The sequence below is a fragment of the Pelophylax lessonae genome (genome assembly GCF_965119305.1).
Source record: "Pelophylax lessonae genome assembly, chromosome: 10".
Classification (NCBI taxonomy): domain Eukaryota; kingdom Metazoa; phylum Chordata; class Amphibia; order Anura; family Ranidae; genus Pelophylax; species Pelophylax lessonae.
In genome coordinates, this window is record NC_138777.1 from 208,425,745 (window position 1) to 208,448,950 (window position 23,206).

Sequence of the window (23,206 nt, forward strand, 5' to 3'; positions counted from 1 at the left end):
ACAGCGCTCTGCCTCAGTACACCTCTCAAGATACCTCCTGATGCAAGCAGGGAGGAGTTATGCAAATATAAAAAAACAATACCATTATGACTGGGTGTCAGTCTGGAAAGTGGAGCCCACATGTGATGCTAATGATTGGAAATCCAATGAATTATAAAGGATCTTTTACTGTAAACTTAGAGCTCATGTCACATTAACATGAGAACCACCCATTCATTTGGAAGTGGCAGAAACCCCCCAGGATCACACTACCAAATCACTACTGAGAAGATTCAGATGAATTTCTTGCCAGGGATGCTGTAGAATGGACTATCAGACATGGTCTTTGGTGGTCACTGAGAATCTCTTTCAAGAACCCCTCTGAGCAACTGGTGGTTCTGTTTTTTTTTCTTTTTTTTTGGGGGGGGGGGGGAGGGATTTTTGACTTACCATAAAATCCATTTCTCTGATGTTCATTGACAGACACAGCTCCTGATCTTCTTAACCATTGGGTTATACTGCCCCCTACAGGAGTATGACACTAGGTAGAAAAAAAGACGGACTATCCCTATGGGCAGTCCCAGGGGGTATACTCCCTCTCTCTGCTATAGGTACTTAGTTTTGTTACAAGCAGTGTCAGAAGAATTACAACTCCACAGAGGGGTGGGTGCTGTGTCCGTCAATGAACATCAGAAAAATTAATTTTACGGTAAGTCAAAAATCCCATTTTCTTTTTCGTTCTTTGACAGACACAGCTCCTTAGATTCCTAACCATTGGGACGTCCAAAAGCAGTGTCAACCATGAGGGGTGGGAACAGCAAGAAAAAATTCCCAAGGCTAAACCATAGCCAACCAGGTAAAAGGAGCTCAACCAAAAACAACTGGAGCCCACCTGAAAAAAAAACATTACATCCTTAAAGAGGACCAGGTGCTCTAAACAGAAGCCTGCAAAACCTTGCGGCCAAAAGAAGCATCCGCAGATGCCAACACATCCACAATTTTGTGAAAGTGTGCCCCGACGACCAGGTTGCCGCCTTGCAAACCTGCGTCACTGATGTCTGATGATGAAAGGCCTAGGAGGCACTGAGGGCCTGAGTAGAGTGTGCCTTGACAGGAAAAAGAGGAACCTGACCCTTGATTGAATAGGCCTGAGTCACCATCTGTCTGAACCATCTGGAAATGGTCACAGAGGAAGAAGACAACCCTTTCCAAGGCCCATCCTTAAACACAAAAGATGAGTCTGACTTCCTAAAGGACTCCATAGCTGCCAGGAACACCCAAATTGCCCGGACCACATCCAGGGCATGCAAAGCAATTTTCTTAGGATGTTTTGGCCTGGGACACAGGGAAGGCAACACAATGTCTTCATTCAAATGGAAATCAGAAACAACCTTTGGAAGGAACGACAGACAGGGGCAAAGAACCACCTTATCTCTGTGAACCACCAAGGTGAACGACCGGATAACTCCGCCAATTCTGACACCCATCGCTCAGAGGTGATCGCCACCAAAAAGACCACCTTCTGGCACAGCGTAAGCAGGGGAATCTCCCGAAGGTTTTCAAAGGGAGGCTTCCGGAAAACTGAGAGCACCAAGTTGAGGTCCCAAGGCGGTAACAGAGAGTGCACTGGAGGAGCCAAGTGTCGAACCCCCTGAAGAAAGGTATGCACCAGGGAGTTTGTGGCCAAAGGTCGTTGAAAGAAGAGCACCAAGGCCGACAAACCTGCATTTATGCTCAACCCCCCCCCCCCCCCCCCATTGAAGGAAAGTCAAGACTCGAGCCACCGAGAAAGAGCGAGGATGAACTCCAAGAGACTCGCACCACGCAATGTATATTTTCAACGTACGATGGTAGATCTTCCTAGAAGTAGACTTGCTAGCTTTTATCAGCGTTGGAATCATTGACTCAGATAAATCCCTATCCTTCAGCTCCTGGTTCTCAACAGCCAAGCCATCAAAGCCAGCGACTGTAAAGCAGGATGGAAGATAAACCCTTGAGACAGCAGATCCTCCCTGAGAGGTAGTCTCCAAGGGATGTCGGCGACCAGCCACACCAGGTCGGTGTACCAAGACCGGCGAGGCCAGTCCAGGGCCACTAAAAATGATCAGAATCCCTTCTGCCTCGATCCTGCACAGGAGTCTTGGTAGAACTTGAGAGGAGGGAAGAAGTAAATCAGACGATACTGGCCCCACAAGGCCAGCAGCGTGTCTGATGAAATCCCTCCCGATAATGGGACCACGCCCCTTGGTCCAATGCTTGCTGACTGAGATAATCCGCCTGCCAGTTTTTCACCCCCGGAGAGGGCTGGAACAAAATATTCTACCCACCATAGAATGCCGGCTACCTCCAGAGCCCCCAAAACACTTCTTATGCCCCCCCTGGTAATTGACATAAGTCACGGCTATGGCATTGTCTGATTGAATTCCCACTGGACACCCTTAAATACGATCCAGGCACAGTCTGATTGCTCTGAGTTACAGGACATTGATCAGTGGTCTAGTCTCTTCCAGATTTTCTGCCAAGCCTGGAATGTGGTTAGCGCCTGCCTTGCAGGGACCCCGTACCAGGACTTTTATCTCTTCTAATATAACAGCTGGGGGGAGGAAATTGACCACCTCCAGGGAAATGGCAGCGGAATTTCGCTCCTTTTTTCAGGAGCTCTATGGTATTTTAAAGGCGACTACTTCAGCAGCACCCCACCCAACTTTAGCATATATTCAGTCCTATATAACATCATCTGGCATGCCGTCTTTGTCAGTTGAGGCAAGGAGTGAGCTTGAGGAACCCATCACCGTTGAGGAACTGGGACTGGCACTAGCAAACTCCAAACCTAAGATGGCCCCGGGAACAGATGGTTTTACCCCGTCTTACTCCAAGACTTTTTTCGACATCCTTTCTCCTCACTTGGTTTCAGCCCTTTACGCGATCAAGGATGGTCAACCCATGCCAGTTGACTCTCTTAGAGCACATATATCTCCCTAAGGAGGGTAAGGACCCATCCCAGTGTGGTAATTACCGTCCTATTGTGACACGTTGTCACTGGCTAATTTGACACTTCCTCAATCGGTTGTCAATTATCCTGTTTATTATTTTTGTAAATGGCATCTTTGTGTGGTGCACACTATCTCACTATAGACTTCCTCTATAAATATATTGTATGTTCTGTGTCACATGTAGTCTGTTCCTCGCTCTTACACAAGTGAACAGAATAATGTCCTCCATAAGATCTGCTCACTGCTGACATACTCTAAAACACAGATGGGGGTAAATGTTTTCCCCTAAGCTGGGGGGGGGGGGTCATACAATGATGGTGCGTCTAATGTCAGCCTCTAACTATCCGCAGTCTGCAGTGGCAAGCACGTCATGGAGAAAGTGGCTCATGCAATTTTGTGTACACAATAACTGGTGGTTCTTAGCGCTCCCTGTATAATGTAGTCAGTATAATATTTCTATGTATTGTAATATGAGTTATTTTTCTTATTGGATCTAGGTTGAGTGGTTATCTATTCTGACTGAAGAAGTGGAGCCAAGACAGTGAGAGATGTAACTGGTACCAGCAGGGCTGGAATGTGACTGAGTCTCCTGGTGTGAGAGGGGGGAAGATACCTATTCTCTTCCTCTGACAGATCCGAGGATATTCCTCTATCACAGGAGCATTTCGTCTCTAATTTCTACCAGGGTGACAACGATGATCCATCTAATTATTCTGAGGATGAACCTCATTCATTACATATCATGTTTCCCACGTCACTCGGCACACTATCTGTATTGCTTTCTGGCGATTTTACTATAATTGAGATAAATAATAACTCGTCTGCTAAAGGAGGGGCCGTCATAAGCTAGAGGAGTAAGTGATGAAGATTGTGTGCACACTAAACCTGATACTTTCTGCACCGAACAGAAAGGGAAAAAGCTCTGTTAACTTTTGAGGGCTGCAGTAGAGGATTTGTTTTAAAATAAAATGTGGTCGTTATTAACCATTTGACCCCCAGAAGGTTTTACCGCCTTCATGAGCGGAGCATTTTTTGTTGTTCAAAACTGCGCTACTTTTACTGCCAATTGTGCAGTCATGCAACACTATGCAAATTCAATTTGTATCATTTTTTTTTACACAAATAGAGCTTTCTTTTGGTGATATTTGATCACATCTGTTTTTTGGGAGTTTTTTTTTTTTTTTATTATTTGCCAAATAAATGAAAAAAGACAAAACATTTGGGAAAAAATTTGGGCCAAAATGTATTATGCTACCTGCCTCATCCCATTTCTTGAGCCCCTTTAAATGCCAAGACGGCACAAATTCCCCTGCCACTGGAAATACAGGAAGTAGAAACCACTACTCCAGTGATCTCCACCTGCTTCTGGGGCCTGTGCTGAACAGCTGCATTACTGAATTCTGAACACAGGTGGTCAGCCACTCAGCCCAGGTGCCATTCAAAGCATTCTCTGAGTATTGTGAGAAACTAATTTATACCCGCGCTTATGGAATAAAATAGCTAAATTATAAATCTCCAAGTGATCAAATGGTGTATAAATTCAGTGCAAAGAAAATAATAATATATTATAAATGGGCAGCTGCTGCGACACTAAGAAAATCTTAGGAATGATATAAAACACAAATTTAAAGCAGCGCTAGCCCTTAAAATTGTATAAAAATAAATAACACTAGATCTCTCCTAAATAAAACATGTGACACTCTCAAGTAAAAGATTGGATATTAAATTTTGTTAAACAATTTTTAAAAAATTATGTATAAGATATTGTGAAATGATAATATTTTTTGGTGCTAAAATACATAGATAATTATAAAAAACTGTGAAATCGTGCAAAAGTCCATAAAAAATAAATTGGTATCCCTTAGGTGATCAAAGTAAGGTGCTCCGGTGCCGGTTATACAATAAAGTGCTCCAAGGTGAAAAGGTGCCCCTCTTGGTTCGCTACTCACCACAGCGCCAATAATTAAGAGCCTCAACAGTATTGCAAATAAGCCTTGACACCAGGATATTTTCCTCTGTACGCCTTTCACTGTAAATAAGGGTCCGCTTGCGCATCCACCATTAAAAGAAATAAAAGGCGTATATAGTGAAGTATGTACGTATGGGTTTATTTCTGTTTAGCAGCCAAGTGCATACTTACAGCAAGTACAAGATAGTTAGGCATATACAACGTAGTGCCTCGTGGTTACGCCGCTCGGCGTGCGTTCCACGGACAGGAAGCGATAAACCGGAAGTGACGTGCCGCTCCGTACGTGACAGGAAGTGCGTCAACGCGTTTCGCCATAGGTTCCGGCGTTTTCAAAGACCTTGACAAAGCACAGCAGTGCGAAACATGTCGTCACGGCAACTCTGATGCTTTCCAGGCCAGGTCCCGACGCTTGCTGACGCCGCTTACGAGTAGCGGCCTCCGCTGTGGATACCTCTGGTTGGCGGCTCCGCGGCACGTCTATACTGCTTCAGTGCGAGCAGCCACGCCATTGGGTGGGAGGAAGCCACGCCACCTTACCGGCTGGTCCGGTCTGCTTTTGGCACATAAGATCCTTCTCCCTTATGCCTGGTTCCCTGCTGTGATCATCTACACAGTTCCGGCTCACCCAGCGGCTCGGTCATCCTGTGACCCCCAGCAACGCCACAGATCTGGTTTGGAATACATTTTATTATGTTTTAATCATCATCACTATATATAATTTTTATAAATAAACTTTTCAAGGTTTTCCATCAAGCCTGCCTGAGTTACATTGTAGACTATGTACCATGGTCACAAACTTGGGCTTGCTTCCTCCTCAGCCTGATTCTTTTTGTAAAGTGGCAGTTCACTTCAACGACCAATGGGGAAGGAGCAAGGCCACAATGTATCCCTATTTAGTGATTTCAGCAGCACCCCAAGTTTTTAGTAGGTTAAGACCAATTTTTTTTTTTTTTTAAATAAAATGTCTCCATGCCCGTCTGTCACATGGTAGAATATCTGTTCGATGTTTGTCAGGATCGGTGAGTGTCAGAGAAAAGTGATGCATAGTTTGATGATTGTAAAATGATTCTAAATTTCATTCGTCCAGAAAAAGTGCCCCTCTTTATGGCCAATGTCTTCCTGAACTAACACATATTTTTATATATTACAAATTGTAAATGAAGACCATGCATTCGGTATGCATCAACTTACCTGAGCCGTTGCCGATGGTTCGGTGACAGGTGCGAGCTGAACGTACTGGACCTGGATGTCATTGGCTTGTAGTGGGGAGCCGTTAACTACACCAGATGTTGGGTCAGAGGTGACAGCGATGAGTTGTGCTCCTTGAAGAACCTGAAGATAGAGGAAGACAATGGTCAAACATGTTCAGCGCTGTATATCATCATTTTCAGGGTTGTGGCAAATATTATGAATGCCCAGCTCTGTAACTTATATGGCCACAGGATCCAGCAGTGAAGAGGTAAAGGCAGAATTCAGGCCTGGCTCCAGAAAACTATTGTATACTCAATGCCAGCCAAAAAGGCATACCACAGTAATGATTACAGGGGTGGAATTCCGGAGCAGACAACCGCTGTGCTTTCTGAAATGGCCAGGAAATATTGATTGGCGTGTGTATACAGAGCGGCAGAAATGGGAAGCCAAAACCTAACTCTTGCAGTGCCAGTCTGCTATCTGCGGGCAGGGGGCATTTCTCTTCAGTGTAAGTAAAACAAAATGAGGGCCATGGCAGATGGGATATAAGTTAATATGCAAACAAATTGACTGTATGGATGCTGTACTTGGGTCCTGGGCATTTGTGAAATTTGGTAAAGCATTTATAGAAATCGACAGCCCAGAACAAAAGGTCACTCATTGGAAACAGACACCAAACCAGGGGTCTCCAGACTTTCTAAACAAAGAGCCAGTTTACTGTTCTTCAGACTTTTTGGGGGAGGGGGGCTGTATTGTGACTAGTGGGGGTACAAAATGTCCTACCATCAGTGAGAGCAATGCCTCAGGTTTGGTGGACACTACATTTACAGTGCCTGTGGTCAGTAGCAGGAGGAATTGTGTCCCATCAATGGTGTCAGTGGAAGGCATAGAGCCTCATCACTGGTGTCAGGGAGGAATAGTGTCCCATCATTGGTGTCAGTGAAAGGCATAGTGCCCCATCATTGGTGTCAGTGTGAAGAATAATGTCCCATCACTGGTGTCAGTGGCAGGAATACTGTCCCATCATTGGTGCCAGAGGAAGGAATAGTGGCCCATTTATGGTGTCAGTGGAAGGAATAGTGACCCAATCACTGGTGTCAGTGGGAAGCATAATGCCCCATCACTGATGTCAGTGGGAGGAATAGTGGCCCATCACTGGAGGCAGTGGGAGGAATAGTGGCCCATCAGTTGTGTCAGTTGGAGCAACAGTGCCCCATCATTGGTTTCAGTGGCAGGAACTATGCCACACTGTTGGTGTCAGTGGGAGGAATAGTGATCAGTGGGCTGGGCAAAAGGCCGCATCTGGCTCATGGGCCAGAGTTTGGAAACCACTACACTAAATGGAAGTGAATTAAACTTTCTTGGGGGGAGAACCTTGTATTTCTTATACTTAATGGAAATGTAAAACTGATATAATTATTGACAAAAGGAGGGTAGGCCAATTCTCAAAATGGGGGATTCCACTAAAAAGGCTTCTGGAGGGAAAAAGATAGGGAACATTGCTCACGCCTGTGCCACCTGCGGATGGGATCACTCGACAAACCCCAGCAGCTTTATTCATTTCACACTGACACCTCTTTCTACAGACACATTTAGACAAGAGGCCAGCAGTTGTCTTACTACAAGTGTCTACAACAGATTGTGAAAAGGATTTACAACTATTTCTTCAAATAAAGCGCAGTGTGAAACAATACTAGAGTGGAAAGTTCAAACACTCGTATTGACTCAGGCAGATGTCTGTGCCAGTTCCATATGTGTTTGGCTTGGAGAGGTGCAGTGTGCTGAGTCGCTACTGAACATTCCTAACGCTAATATTTAATATAAGATAAACAGGGGCCCCCTCTGTCTTCCCTTCACGCTGCTATTGGTACAACTGTACCAAATTGCTGTTTGATTGATGTGCAGAGGTCAAACAGTGCACACCAAACCGCACTGATGTCATATTATAAACATTCTGACTTATTGATATTTAAATCTAAGCTGCATATGGTGCCGGTAAAATCCTTTTTATAATTAAGAACAAACCTCACACAGATCGTAAAGATATTTTCTACGTTCCATCTTACGGCTTGTTTCCACCTTTCTGAAACTACTCGTAGATAGAAGAGGACAATTGTCCACTTTGTCTCATTTAGTTTCAATCTCACATTTATGCCCCAATATCAGTAGGGGGAGCTGCGGACAGTCATTTGAAGCAAGTTGAAAAATGTGTCCCAGGCAGTGCAGCTCCTTGGTTTCAAGCTAGCTCTAGTTCCTTCCAGCTCCAACAAATGGAAGATACCTGAAATGCCATCTGAGTTTAGAAGTTAAGAGATCAACCTACAATACCAGTTCTAGATTGCCATGGTCCAGTAGAATGAAATGAGGTGTTGCAAAGATGGATTAGGAAGATACCTTTTTTTTAAGGGCTCATTCACACATGAGGTTAGGAGGGTGGTAAAACCCCATCATTACCCGTGTAGCTGCAGAGGCTGCAGCCAGAGGTTTACACATGCTGCGGAGCTAAGGCATTATACCTCCTGTAGCTTTCACTTCAAGTTAATGGAGCCGTTCTGAAGTACATGGTTGCAGAGCACTAGTGCGGGATTCAAGGGCTTCAAGAGATACACCTCCTCGTCACCTTTAAAATGCTCTCTGAAGAGCAATCCAAACACGAATAGCTTTTCAGAGATCAAAGCATGTGTGAATGAGTCCTAACAGTTATTGTTAAAATGTGGAAACATCCTCTGGGTATATTGTACATTGTAATAATCTGCTTAAAGTTCTACAATAACATAAGCATGGCATGATAATGTGGTGCCCTAACCACTTCAGGTCTGGTATGCCACACCCCCTTACTGTTCAGACCATTTTTCAGTGTTGAGAAAGTTTGACTGACAATTACTCTGTCATGCAATACTATGGATTTTCTATAATTTTCTTGGCACAGATAGAGCTTTCTTTTAGTGGTATTTACAACTTGCCAACGGCGCTATAGCCGAATGACAGCTGCAGCGTGATCGTCCTGTTCTGGGAGGCCGTCATATGCCGGCCTCCCGTAATTGTGGGTGGCACGTTTTGTGTTAGCAGTGTCCTCTAGACACTGCTAACACAGACTGGGCAAATAGCCAATCAGCGGCTCTTTACCTTGCAATCAGGTTTGTCCAATCACAGCCAATCACAATGTCAGCAGAAGCCGGTTACCAGCTCTCTTCGCCGCTCCTTCTCATGCTTTCAGCGTGTGGAGGAGAAAAGAGCCAATAATCAGCTTCTGCAAAACTGCTGTCAATCTGTGCTCATCACTGCTGTCAATTAGTGCCTACTACTGCTGCTAATCAGTGCCCACCAATGTCTCCTCCTCAATGTCACCTACCAGGGCCTATCAGTGGTCATCAATGACCAGCAGTGCCGCCTCATCAGTGCTGCCTATCAGCGCACATCAGTGAAGGAGAAAAATTACCAGTTTGCAAAATTGTATAACAAACTATGAAAACGTTTTGTTTTTTTATTTTCAGTCTTTCTTTGCTTATGTAACAAAAAAAAAAAAAAAAACAGAGGTGATTGAATTACCACCAAAAGAAAGCTCTAATTGTATAATTTTTTTTTTATAAAAATGTTGCTTAGATACAGTGTTGCATGACCGCGCAATTGTCACTTAAAGTGCCACAGCGATGAAAGCTGAAAATTGGCCTGGGCAGGAAGAGAGTGAAAGTGCTCAGTAGGCAAGTGGTTAATATAAAAAGGAACAAAAATCAGTTTCTCTTAATTTCTGTTATTAAAGATATACAATGAAAAATGCCAGGATGGTACAAACCCCTGCAAATTCCTTGTTGTAAGTTGGACATCCAAAGGCGATCTCATTTTCTGAAACTTTTTTGGGGGGATTTAAAGAAACCTGCTAGTATTGAGGTGGTTAAAATATAAATTAAGGTGCGTTTAGCCTTTAAATGTTGTACATGGAAGCCAAGTTCAAATCTCTGTAACCTTGGTGCTAAAATATGAACACTCAAGCTGGGGAAGCCAAACTTCCGCAGTTACCAGAAAGAAAGGTGCAGGCTGGCATTAGGCTCCAATGGGTGTAGCGAAACATGTCAGGGGACATGGCTTTAGTGGAGACTCATGGGTTGAGGCCATTTTTAAGTCTACACTAGATTCGCTCAACGGGAGTGTGGTGCTTCTTTGATTTTATATAAGTGCAACGCTGTTATTAGTGGAAGCAAGTTTCCTGGAGGATGAAGCTGCTGTGTGCAGCGGCTAGGTGCCAAGGATAAAACCAAAACAATCCAAGAATTAGTGGTAAATATTACTTAACCCCTGACCCCTACCAAAACAATCCCTTAATTATTGGTGGACAGTGGCATTTTAAACCCCTTCCCCATTCCCATCATTGGTTTCCAGTGGTACTTTAAACCCACCCAGAACATTCCTATAATGGTGGTCAGTGGCAATTTAAAACCCACCACCCCATTCCCCTTCATAGGTGGTTTCTGGACCTTTAAACCTTTCTACATCAATCCCACAACACTTTACCCTCCACCCAAACTGCAGCTGGAGGATTTCATGAATGGATTTATTGATAAAATTCTCCTCTTTCCTCCATTGTGGGATGAAAGGCTCACCAATGTAAACTGTCCAACACTACAGTGATGATGATCACTGTGATTGGTCATCACAGTGACAACATGGCAAAGAGCTGCTCCAAACAGCTCTGTGCCTTTAGTTGATGCTCTCTGCTGTCTAATGACATTCAAAAAATAAGCAAGAAAGAACATACAGGTATGCCCACCTGCCCTAGTAAGGGCACTATCTGGCTGTTTATTTGCAACAGCCATCGGTAGGATGGTTAAAACAGACTCATATTGTAAAGTTTAATTTTATTTCATAGATTTCTAGAATAGGATATTAATTCTATATCTTGGATGGGTCTCAGTACAGATATTTCAACCTTAATCTAATAATACAGAAAGCATACTGAACTGAGCTTCTCATTCATTGTGCTCAGCCACTGAGGCATCTCTGCGCCCGACTTAATAATTTGAGGAACTTCGTACGCCTGAGGAGGATCAACTCATGGAAAGAATCACAATACTACGTGAAATGTTTCCCCTTCACTTTCACCAGACAGCATCTGAAATGGATTAAGTGCTGTGTGAGGAGGTGAGAAGGAAAAGAGTACAAGAGGGTGATCTGTCTGTTTTGGCTGAAACAAAAATAGTTAGCGTTGCACAGCGGAACGACCAGAAGAAAAAAAAAAGGCAAAGATGTATAAAACCAAATGGAGCGAGTTGGCTGCCCCACACCTTCTGCTAATGGCTGCCTCATATTCTCCTCAGGAGATATTCACACTACTAATCCAGTATTGTGCATGCCATAATATGGTTCAAATAGGACCAATTACAGTCATTTGTATCAGACAGAACATGGATCACACGGCTTTGGCGAGAACTGATTGGCTTGTGTGGTAATGGCTTCCAGTGTTGTGTCCATTTTTTCTAGGAGTACGTGGAATGGACGCATTCCTCTGCTTCCACGTGTTCTCCGACTAAGCCGGCAGCTCAGTCAGCACTGTTTCCAGCTGGCCTTCCTGCTTAAGACTCATTATTAATTCAAAGTTTTATGTATTTATTTATGGCTTGCTGGATCCTATGCAGATCCTCTGTGGCTCTTCGCACAATATTACACATATGTGAGTGATTTTACACTTATTCCAGCACCTAAGGTACTCTGTGCCAGAGCAAGACATCTCCTGCGATCTGCAGCTGCAGTTATGACCCCGTCAACCCCTGAACCCCAAAAGATCAGTCTGGATGTACTGTGATGAACAGAAAGCTATTACAGCACATGTACAGAACGCATGTGATTGACCATAATGTCCGGACAAGGTCCAGCGATGATTATATCTGGTGTCCAAGCCTGCTGAGACTTCGGCTGCAAGCCAGCAATTACTGATGCTAACTAGTCAGTATATGGCAGGCAGTCTTTGACAGGGCAGAGTATATCATGGCAGCTCTATAAACAATAATAAAATAACAATCACGGTTTAGTTCACTGGTCTCTGCTTCTTTAGCCATCATAAAATAAATCTGCTCAGTGTTTATTCCTATCCAAGCATCGAGCTCAGCAAATGTTTGACCCAGAATTATGTCAACTTTCCCATCACAAGGCTAACACTAATCCTTCAAAATGTAGTCCAGGGAGGTGATGCTCTCTGGCTCTGCGTCCACAATTCTTTTACTTCTAATTCACAAACACATCAAACTGGCCACTGTAACTACTCTCTGCTTCTCTTATTAATCCCTTATGCCCAATACAAGACACAATATAAGTAATGGCTGTGAATACCATCATTACACTATATAGCCAACAGTTTGTGGGTGCCTGACCATCACATTTACCTATAAGGCCAAAATGTATGTGAACACCCCTCCAAATGATGGAGTCCAGGTGTCTCCAGTGAAGGGTACTGTTAGTAATACATCATACAGAAACATTGTAGAAAACGTTGCTTGAGATAACAGTTATGGAAACACCCTTTTCTGTTCCAACATCAGTACCTAAACTTACAAATGCTCTTTTTGCCGAATGGGGCCAATCCCCACAAACACACTCCAAAGTCCTGCAGGAAGCCTTGCCAGCAGATCAAAGGCTGTTGCAGGCACCAAGATGGGGGGGGGGGGGGGCAACTCCATATTACTTTTAATGGTTTGGGTATGAGATGTCCCAGATGTCTACAAATTTTTGACAGCACGGTGTATAAGTTAATTTAATTGTGTTCCATACAGACATGTGTTGTATATTTTATTGCAATGAATAAAAAACTGGTACTGTAAGACGAATGTGCTGGCCAATCAGTTATGTTGGGTGTTGATAGATTGGATGCTCTTTGCAGACACTGAATCACATAATTTTCTCCTACGTTGTCTGTAAAATAATTCCCTCTATAAGTTAATTATTAGAAATAATTTTCCGTATTGCACAACATGAGCAAACACCACTGACCAGATATTTCATTGTTCACCAGGATTGAGCTGTGTGGTTTTTACTTGGTAGGGTTACAGCCATACTGAAGCAATAGGAAGACTTGCCAACATTCCAACCATGAATCAGGCACAAGAGCAGGACAGGCTGGAAAAGGATGTCAGTTTACCCATAGGTTGCACTTTGTACATAACAGGCAGATGAGTCAACTTGCAGATTTTGGCAAGTGCAGGCAACTAACTCCATGAAGGCTTGTTTTATATACAGTTTTCTGACTACTTCTCATTATTAGAACGTCATACAAAGATAAGCTTTTCATTTTATGTTTTCTGGGTCCTCTGCCAGTGCTTCTGTAATCTGACTTCCTTACCAATAACTGGAAAGAGATTTAAGTACAAAAGGGTGGGAAGTCTGTGGTGGCAACAACCGTATACTCAACTGCCAGAGTCCAATTATACAGCCACCTCTAACGTCAGGTCCATTTATGAAGTGGATTATCCGGAGCTAGAAGCCAGGAAGACATTCTTTGTCACACCTCAGACTCGCACACAAACCACACCATGGTGAAAGCTTGTAGATGACACACAAGTCTGATATCTTTATGAATCATGCTCTGTGCAGGCCTGCTGGAGATGCTGAATCATTCTACCTTGGAGGCCACGGAACCTACAATGTCTACAATGGTAACCTATTTAAGAAAAACAGTAGATGGCAAGTGACTCAGAACCTGAAGTCAGGGTACACAGACTAGGAATGAGCAGGAAAAAAAAGTTATTTGCAAAGACTTAGGAAAGGCTTATTCAGAAAATCAATATTGGAGCTACAGGCCTCAAGAGTCTGCTACAAGATACGAATCAGAGGTCTTCCTACCCACCCTGCAAATAATCTGGTATATTTCCAGTCTAGGACTGTTCTATATATAACGGAAGGTGCAACAAAGAGGCAATCTTCACCACACAGAGAACCAAAATCCTAATTGTTCTAGTATGACATATTACAGCCATTCACCACTTCTCCATTTTCAATACTATTTTTAGGACTAAAGTAGAAAATGCTTAAATTGTTTTGCGGAGTCTGATAAATGTGAAAGATTGTATATCAATAATTCATATTTACATTTGCAGGCATCAGGTACAGATCAAGGCTTCTTTTCCAATATTTACCTGTCTATTCTTAGCTAAACTACTGAAAAAAAAATCAGTTCTTTGTGGAACTCAATAGCTCCTACTCCAATTTACAGACAACTGATTGAGTCAGAGAAGTGGAAGTGTATTCCATTGCTGGACAATTTGTTATTGCAAACAAAAATCAGGGTCCCACTCTATCAGATTGGACTAGGTGTATTAACTGGTTCATAGAATATAAAAAAAACATTATGGCAACTGATATTTGACACAGGCAATGTGGTCATAGAGCCTATTGTTATAGATTACCACAGTAATGCCTTCACCAGAACAAAAAGCAGAAGCTGCAGCCCAAATGGAATATGTATGGCCTTTTCAGTTATTTTAGGATATACAGTATGTGTAAAAAAAAAAAAACGATGTCATCAGTGCCTATTAAACATTCACATATGTTTTTGCATGTATCCTATATCTATATACAGTATGTTTATGGAGCAGCCATATTTGCTAATTTTTATACACAAATTCAGCTTTCTTCTTTGCAGTATTTTACTTTAGTGGGTGTTCTCCTGGCACAAAACAGTGCTGCATGCATATATGTGAAAGTCTGGCATTAAAGCCCTCAGACATGCAGCCACATATATGCATAGGGCTACCTGGGAAGGGTTAAGTGTGATTAAATATAATGCATCTCCTGCATTGCTCTTAAGAGTTAATAAGAAAAAAGATTGCATGAGGCCAACTCAACTGCAGTGCTCCCTACAACTATTTTAAGTAAACCTGTCACATGAGAAATATGGAGGCTGTCATTGACTGTCTGACTTGATGCTGAACCAATCAATGGCTTCAGTACTATCTTTGACCCAGAATAATCACATCAGGAGTTCTTAGTTTACTGTTCGCATGCTTGTTCCAGATTATTGCCTAAGGTAAGCCATACACGGTTCAAACCACGGCTGATACAGCAGGACCCAGCCTGTGATTCGAACTGTGCATGGGCAGGCTGAATGTATCAAGTTGATTGAGCAATGAACTTGGGTACAACCATCATGCTGGGTTTTATCTGCAATTATCACTAGCGGCTGCTGGGAGAAGACAATGGCCTGGCAAGGAGGGATTACCGCATCAACACTGTCTTTGTTAATAGGGGACTCAAGTGAACCCATGGTTGCAGGAAAGACATTTGCTCAATGTATGGCAGGCCTAAGAAGGAACAGAGGCCTCAGTTACCTACAGTGCCTTGAAAAAGTATTCATACCCCTTGAAGTTTTCCACATTTTGACATGTTACAACCAAAAATGTAAATGTATTTTATTGGAATTTTATATGATAGACCAACACAAAGTGGCACATCATTGTGAAGTGGAAGGAAAATGATAAATGGTTTTCAAAATGTTTTACAAATAAATATGTGAAATAAAAATATAAATACTTTTTTAAGGCACTGTAGAACTGACGTTGTTTTATAATCCCACCAGAATGATAACTCATTCAACTTTTGCAGTAATTAAACATTGTAAATTAAACCAAAGTATTTTATCTACAGGTCAGGGAGAGGTCACCGAGTTCATTAAAGTTGTTTGCCAAATTCTGTTGAAATTCTTTTACTGAAAAACATGACACAGAAATACAATGTGAATTCATTTACCAGAATGCCAAATTTGCATAGAGGAAATTGTAGTGTAAGTTAAGAATCTGACAGAAAGTGCACTGTTTTACTTGGAACCTTAACTCCAGGCAAACAGATATATGCACCGATAAGATGTATATACATATAAGCTATTTTAGCTGCAAAAAAAGATTTGTATTTCTGCCAGACAGCAAAACCCCAATCTGTCAGGGCAGGAACAATTTTTTATTCTCTGCTGTAATTCAGTAAAACTTACAAGCCTTCTTCCCCCTAAGCCTATGACTGGACATTAAGGGAGCAGCAGTAGACTGATGAGGTCATCTCCCTGTCGCTCTGCTCTCTCCTATCAACACATCCCTTGTTAGCACGTAACTTATTGGCTGTGTGCTTCTTTCCCCACTCCCAGTGTAAGCTTTGTTGTACAGTGACTGCAAAAAGGCAAAATAATCAAGTCGAATGTAGGTACCAGATGTATTGATTACAGAGCCATATTTATTTGTCTTGTATATTTGCCTGGATTTCAGCTTCAAAGTGAACTTGTGGCCAAGCTATGGACAGAGGCCCTAACAGGCAGGCTGGAAAACCTTGTTTGGTGATCTTTCCCCTCTGATAAGTGATGCTGGAGTTGCTGTGTGCCTCTGTCAGTAATAGGGACCCGGCTGCATCTGGATGCATGCTTTCTCATCTGACTGACGTCTGTAATGGACTTTACAACCTGGTGGAATGGCATTAGGGTGATCCGCTCTCCCTTTTTGTAGGTTGCTCCAGCAGCTTTGTACATAGTTTAGGTTTTGGGGGGTTTCATAGAAGAACTATGCGGGGAAAACCCACATCCAATTCACACTAGTGTGAACCCAGCCTCAGTATTGATCACCTTTTATATGCAGGTTCATATGGTGGAAATACCGAGACTGGGCATCATTATTTCACTAGTCCCCGGTCACAATATGCCTAAACATTGGCTAAAAAGATGTATGAGTTATCACAAAGTATACTCTTACATAAATCACATCAACTTATGAGATCGCCTGAAGCTGTGATTACAGATCATTACATTTACTGATGTGCTTTTATTGGCAAACATTGGTACTAACAAGCTTGGAACAAGGCCACAATAAAAATAGTTGGACAAACCCATTATAAAGTTAAGTTATATAGAAGTCAAGTGTGGAAATCTTATTGTTCCAGCTACAGTTAGCAGAGATCCAGATGCAATAGTTTATTATCTCATTAGATCTAATACTCCACCCAAAATATCAACATACTCAACTCATAAATGTGCTGCAGAGTTTATTAAAACATTACTATATCAGGCAACTGTAAAGATCTCTGCATATTTGTTAGATGCTAAAAGGACTTGTAATTGCTGGCCACCCACCATTGTCTACTGACTTCCTATTGCTGTGTTAAGAAAGTTCTTCCCAAAATGTGAGAATGACCTGTCTTTGTAACTTTCCCCCAGCTGTGTCAGTTTACACCTTGTAGCCCCTATATGTTCATCGGAGTATACTACATTGAATTTTAATTGTAGAAAAGGATATTAGATTAGGACCACTTTGACAGAGTTGGTTAGATTATGTATTGCAATATATGCAAACCAGGGCAAAGACAAGGGGTGGGCAGCAGGGTCAGCTCCCCTGGGCTCAATGGTTTATTGCAGGGATGGAGGTTGCTTCTATTACAAGACTGACAGGAATAATGACAGCGACATCACTGCTAACCCTAACCTGAGGGGGGGGCTGCTCAGTTTCAAATCTATGCCCTGGACGCTGAATGACCTTGTCCCGGCACTGATGCAAATGATCTTCTTCCTCCTCCCCACCTCCACAACCATCTGGTGTGGTGGTGTGGCTGGGTTAGTAGAGTTAAGGGATCTGTCAAAAGCACACATCAAGAGTGCTTACTATGCCCTACCCCTCAATTCATAGAAGCTGTACTGTAGCTTTTATGAATGGAGAATGAACTATGAATGGAGGATGGGCAGATGAAGTAAAGGTATGCCTCCTTCATTCAATGATCTAGGAAAAGGTGGTAGATGGAAAAGGTCTGCCTCCTCCATTCATAGATCGTTTTCTCTTCATAGAAGCTATTATGCTCTCATATGTATAAACATGGTGTTTGGATTTAAACACAGACTTTGTTTTCAGGTAAGCTGCAAGTGACAAGCACTAGAGCAAAACTGATGTTCTTTGCAGGCAAATTGCAACAGCCTACTGCAACGGGTTCCAGTATCGCTCTGGAGAGAATACCTTACTGGACACTACACAGAAAGCCAAAGTTGGTGTGTAGATGATTCATGAGATAGGAGGGAAGAGAGTGTGGCATGTGGAGATGTTTTGGTGAGGACTGTACAGTGACATACAGCTAAAAAGACATGCTATATCAGTGTAAGTGACTAAATATGGTGACCTATTATTACAGTGTATCAGACACTACAAAACATTGTCAATGACAAAAGATATCATATGAAACTGCTATGGCTAAATGACAAAAGACATCATTAGGACGTGCAGGATGCCAGGGAAGGTCACATATTCATAAATGCCTCCATCTACATCTGCCACGGAGGTCATTTATACAGACTTGGGAACACAATGGGGATAAAATGGACGTTATCTGCCACAGACACCAGTGTTTTCCCATAGTGTGACCAGAGATCTGCTGTAATAACGAAGATCACGAGTATGCAGGAAGAAAGGGAATGACTTTTACACAGAGGTCAGTGTGACTTACTGGAGAAGGAATGAAGAGGAAGCTGATTAATTGGTCAGTGAGATTTCTTTCTCCCTAAGGAAGCTTCATAGTGGAGCATATAAACTGTCAGGTCACTGTCTGGGAAATCTCTAATTTATAATCCCTATATGAAACCAGCTCCTGATAGTGGTGCTCGACTGTACCTCGAGTATTTGGGAGCCTCTGTAAGAACTCCTGATGGAAATCAGAGAGGAGCCCTATTTTATATCCTTTATTAACAGCAGCTATGAACTTGTTATGCACTATAGTAGATGCAGATGTCTGTATTTTCAAAAAGATGCAATAAAACTGTTACTAGGCGGAAATTATAACTAGAACTGCTCCAATTCCAGTACTTACAAAGACACAGGTAGAAGTGATATTATATTTCCACTCTTTCTTCGTTTGATAAAATATATGCAAATTTGAAGTGTATGTAGGTCACATTATATCATTAAATCAGTCAGTTCAAGACATTGAGCTGTCAAAATAAAGCCATATGGGATGTAAATTCCTAGACACATATCAAGATCTTATATACTAAAAATAGCAGAAGACAGGTAGTATGAGAGGATACAGGGAGTAGTCCCGTGCAGCCTCCAGGCCCCATCAGTTCATCAGAGGGGATAGTTGTAGGTGGCACAACTGCGGAGTCATTCCAGCAGACTGCAAAAAGAAATAGTGCAGCATCAGTCTAAATATCCTTTCTACTTACTCTCCTCCCCCTGATCTGACCTCTGTCTCTTCCCAAGATTGGCAGCGGAGGACACGGAGGTATTCGCCAAGAAGCGTCCTATTGGATGATTCCCAGTTAAATCGCTGGAGCATTATAGGGTGAGATTTTCCCAGAACTGCCGAAAGCACAACAATCTTCAGGCATTTGCAGGTTGCTTTTTCTCTCACTGCTCAAGGGCGGGGGTCTGGATGTGAGTCCTAGGCATGGACCACTGGGCTCTATGCACAGAGACAGCTGGGGTAGCTCCCAGCCTGTGCGCAGTACTTGCAGCAGCTCTCTTCTCTGTATATGAGGAGGTACCAGATATAGGAGGGCATCTAAAGTTTATGAGGAGACATTGGTGTTTGTTTACATGTATGGGGAGACACTGGACATACGGGAAGAGAGAAGAGTGTGTTTATCATGTATGCAAATATGCAACAGTGGAGTTGACCAGAGGGCCCCTGTCAGGTATGTCGTACTATTGGTGGTCCTGAGTTTTCGAATAATGTCAGTGGCTTCCATTCATACATCTGCAATAGGCGTGTTTACTTTGCGAGTTATTTTACAGCCATCTGTGTTCTTACACAGATGCTAAAGAGGAAAATAAAATGAGAAGGAAGGAAGGAGCTTGGTGCTGAAAGAATGTAGAGTGAATGGTTATTAGGAATGAAACTGGGAGATGCCAACTCCAGAATATAAATATGGAACTTTATTTTACAGGGATTGTTCAAAGTTTGTGGCACACTTGTTATAGTAACTAAATTCAGTTTTATTAGACCTGGATTTTATACAGCATCTCTATCCATTTCTGTTCAGTATATAATAACCACAGGAACAGTTTAACATACAATATGCATGGGTCTGCCAGTATGGGGGCACTTCACAGCAATATTCATAATTCAGAAAATGTATTTGTTTGTGTGGAAAGTACAGGAAAAGCATAACCCAATAAAAATTCCACAAGGAAGGTTAAAAGGTTCAGAGAGTACAATAGGGTGGGCTTTACTGATAGCACATAAAATGGTTCCCGCTTGTGAAATCATCCCTTTGTAGTGATCGGTGACATATGTGTTGTGTGAGTGTAGAATATTTTTAAGAGTGCTTTGCCTGCCTGTGTTTTCTATTAGACAATTTTTATTTCAAAGGGCTACATCTTTACAGCACTCCTCCTGGCAAACGCCAGGCCTGGACAGCGACCAAGCACTTTGTTGCCGAGATTGAGTGCATGATCCTTGAGCTCCATACAATTCAGGACATAATAAGTTTGATAAGTTTTCATCGGCAAAATAATTGAGCGGAGTGTGGCGTGTACAATGGTTTCAGTATACAGGAAAACACAAGATGGGTGGCCTCGAAAAAGATGGAACAAATGATTCTGGAAACGGTGCGCATTTTATATCTAAAGTCAATCCAGAGTAACATTTTGCCAGGATCCGGTTTACAATAATTTGTTATTGGTAGTTTAGAGAGTTTGGAACAAAATGGACTTTAAAGGCACATACACCAATCAATTTCTTAAAAATTTCATATTTTATTATTAAAACAATATTTAAAAAAAAATGTCACACAAAATGTTCATCATAGAGTAAAAATAAAAGCTGTTAAGGCATTATTAAGCACTATGTATTCCAAACTTAGTGTTTTTTAGAAATTGATTGGTGTATGTGCCTTTAAAGTTCAATTTGTTCCGAACTCTCTAAACTATGCACAATATTGGGACGTGGCTGGCACCTAGTAAGTTTGTGAGTGCTTGTGGTACCACCCAGTGGGCACTATACCTATAAAGATCATATGTTATTGGTAGGGTGTAAGAAGGGAAAAAACCCACTGGTGATCCAAATGGCCGAGGCACTTGGTGTAGTGTGTTTCAAGATTTATTTTGTGGCCTTAACTTAACTTTACACTTCCTTAGTTTAGGGTGACACATAAATGTCGGAGTACAAATTCTATTGGCATACCAGTTCAATACCTACCTGAGAACCCCTAGAGCAGGGATCCTCAAACTACGGCCCTCCAGCTGTTGCAGAACTACACATCCCATGAGGCATTGTAAAGTTCTGACATTCACAGATATGACTAGGCATCATGGGAATTGTAGTTCCTGAACAACTGGAGGGCCATAGTTTGAAGACTCCTGCCCTAAAGAATCCAATATTGGGTATGACCTTCTTCGTCCCACATGGAGATGGAGCTTTTTTCTCCACCACTGTTTTACATAAGGTTGCAAGGTCCCATCCCTTCAGGCAACTACAATCTAATGAAAGGTAATTTTATACTTTTTTCCTCAAAATAGTAAAAAATAATAATTGCAGATTATTAGCTAGTTCAGATCTTTAAAATTAGGGATTAAACACAGGCAGCTCTCAGCTTGTGCCTGTTTTTCTCAACTGGCAACTGGCTCCTGGCTGTAAAGTGAAAGTGACCCAGTGGCTATAAAGCTGCCAATCTCTTTCACAGTGCAGGCGGCACGGTCCACCCCTTTTTCCTGCGTGGTTCTTAGGCTCTACCACTCTGCCCAGGAGCACATCAGAGAGCTTCAAAATGGTGAGCAGGAAAAGGCAGAGGAACATCTGTTCCTTGATCTCCCCTATACAGAATGAAAACAGAAGCCGCAAAGATTTCGGCACTTCTGATTTCAAAGCCATCATTCACTGGCAGGGGAGACATTGGCATCTAGTAGACCCCCAATGTCTCCATAAGTCATAGTCACATATCACTTTGTTAACCCCTTGTATTAGCATTAAAGTTAAGTAAAAAAAAAATGTATAACACCCATTGCCCTGCACATACCCACAATTTGCCTATTCTAATCATTTTTGTATTCCATTGTTTTTCATGATATCACTGGCACATGCAATTTTAAGGCTTGACATGTCTGATGTCTTATTAAAATAAGTATTATACTATATTATTATTTTTTGCATTAAAATGTATTTAATTAAACATGTCTTCTGCTTTTAGAAAACATATTATGTTCTGGGGGTTTGAAGTGATTTTATAGCCAAATATGCAGATTTTTACGTGTGCAAAAGAAAAGAAAAAAAAATTGCTCTGGTGCCTAAGTAGTTAACCTTATATTTAGTTAACTACTACACTATGAGGGCTCTCCCACCTATTCCTTCTCTTTTTTTGCTATGGATACTTAGGCTTCTCTATGAGCTTTCTACCATTTTTCTTATCTCAAGTTTACCTTGTGAGGACCACCCCCACCTGAATTCCACAAAAGTGTGTGTTGTTCTGCAGTGCTGTGAAATACATTATACAGTGCACATTGCGGGTCCCCATGACATACACAGCTTTGCTGTGGTTATTTTGTCTGCGTGACATCATGGTGACAAAGTCTCATCACAGCCAAACAGTAAATTAACATGCCACAAAAAGCTTTTCCTTTTACCCATTTGCTGAGTGCGTTTTCAAACGCTCACAAGGTTGCTTAGTGCCTGCACCTAAACATCATTGCTTCCAGAGCATGGTGGGAGATTCCATGAGGTTCATCTTTAGCAAATGGATAGCTGGTTTAACTCAGACCGTGAAAACAATAGATTCGGGCCCAAGAAAGGATTTTAATGTCATTCTGTAATTAAATATTAGGGAGTTGGGAGCGTCTGCTTTGGACCTACAAGCAAAAAATTAAAAATGGCCTTTGATGACTCATTGAGAGCTGTTTTTAATTGAAGTACAGATGTACTTTGCACACATCTGTCTGTCACTCTCCCGTACTTCTGCTTGCAAAGCAAAAAGAACAATATTAACCCACGTTGTGTTCCTCAATTGTGAATTCCCTACTGTTATCTTAACATAAATCTCATTGCTATAAATGGGATTTATGGCACCCATTCACACATTCTTTCCAGACGGAGAAAGTGGGTGAACTCCCATAAAGGTCATGAAGTAAGGGACACCTCGTCCAAT

At 42.1% G+C, this 23,206-nt stretch overlaps 1 protein-coding gene across 2 annotated transcripts in view; it reads right to left on the bottom strand.

The window, feature by feature from the left end:
* The window catches only part of BANP (BTG3 associated nuclear protein), a 645,526-nt gene that overhangs the window by 3,094 nt on the left and 619,226 nt on the right, over nt 1-23,206 (bottom strand). For both annotated transcript variants that reach the window (XM_082269667.1, XM_082269666.1), the window contains one exon: nt 6,133-6,273. In XM_082269667.1, coding sequence (XP_082125793.1) covers nt 6,133-6,273 — 141 coding nt within the window. The remainder of the gene's footprint in view (nt 1-6,132; nt 6,274-23,206) is intronic.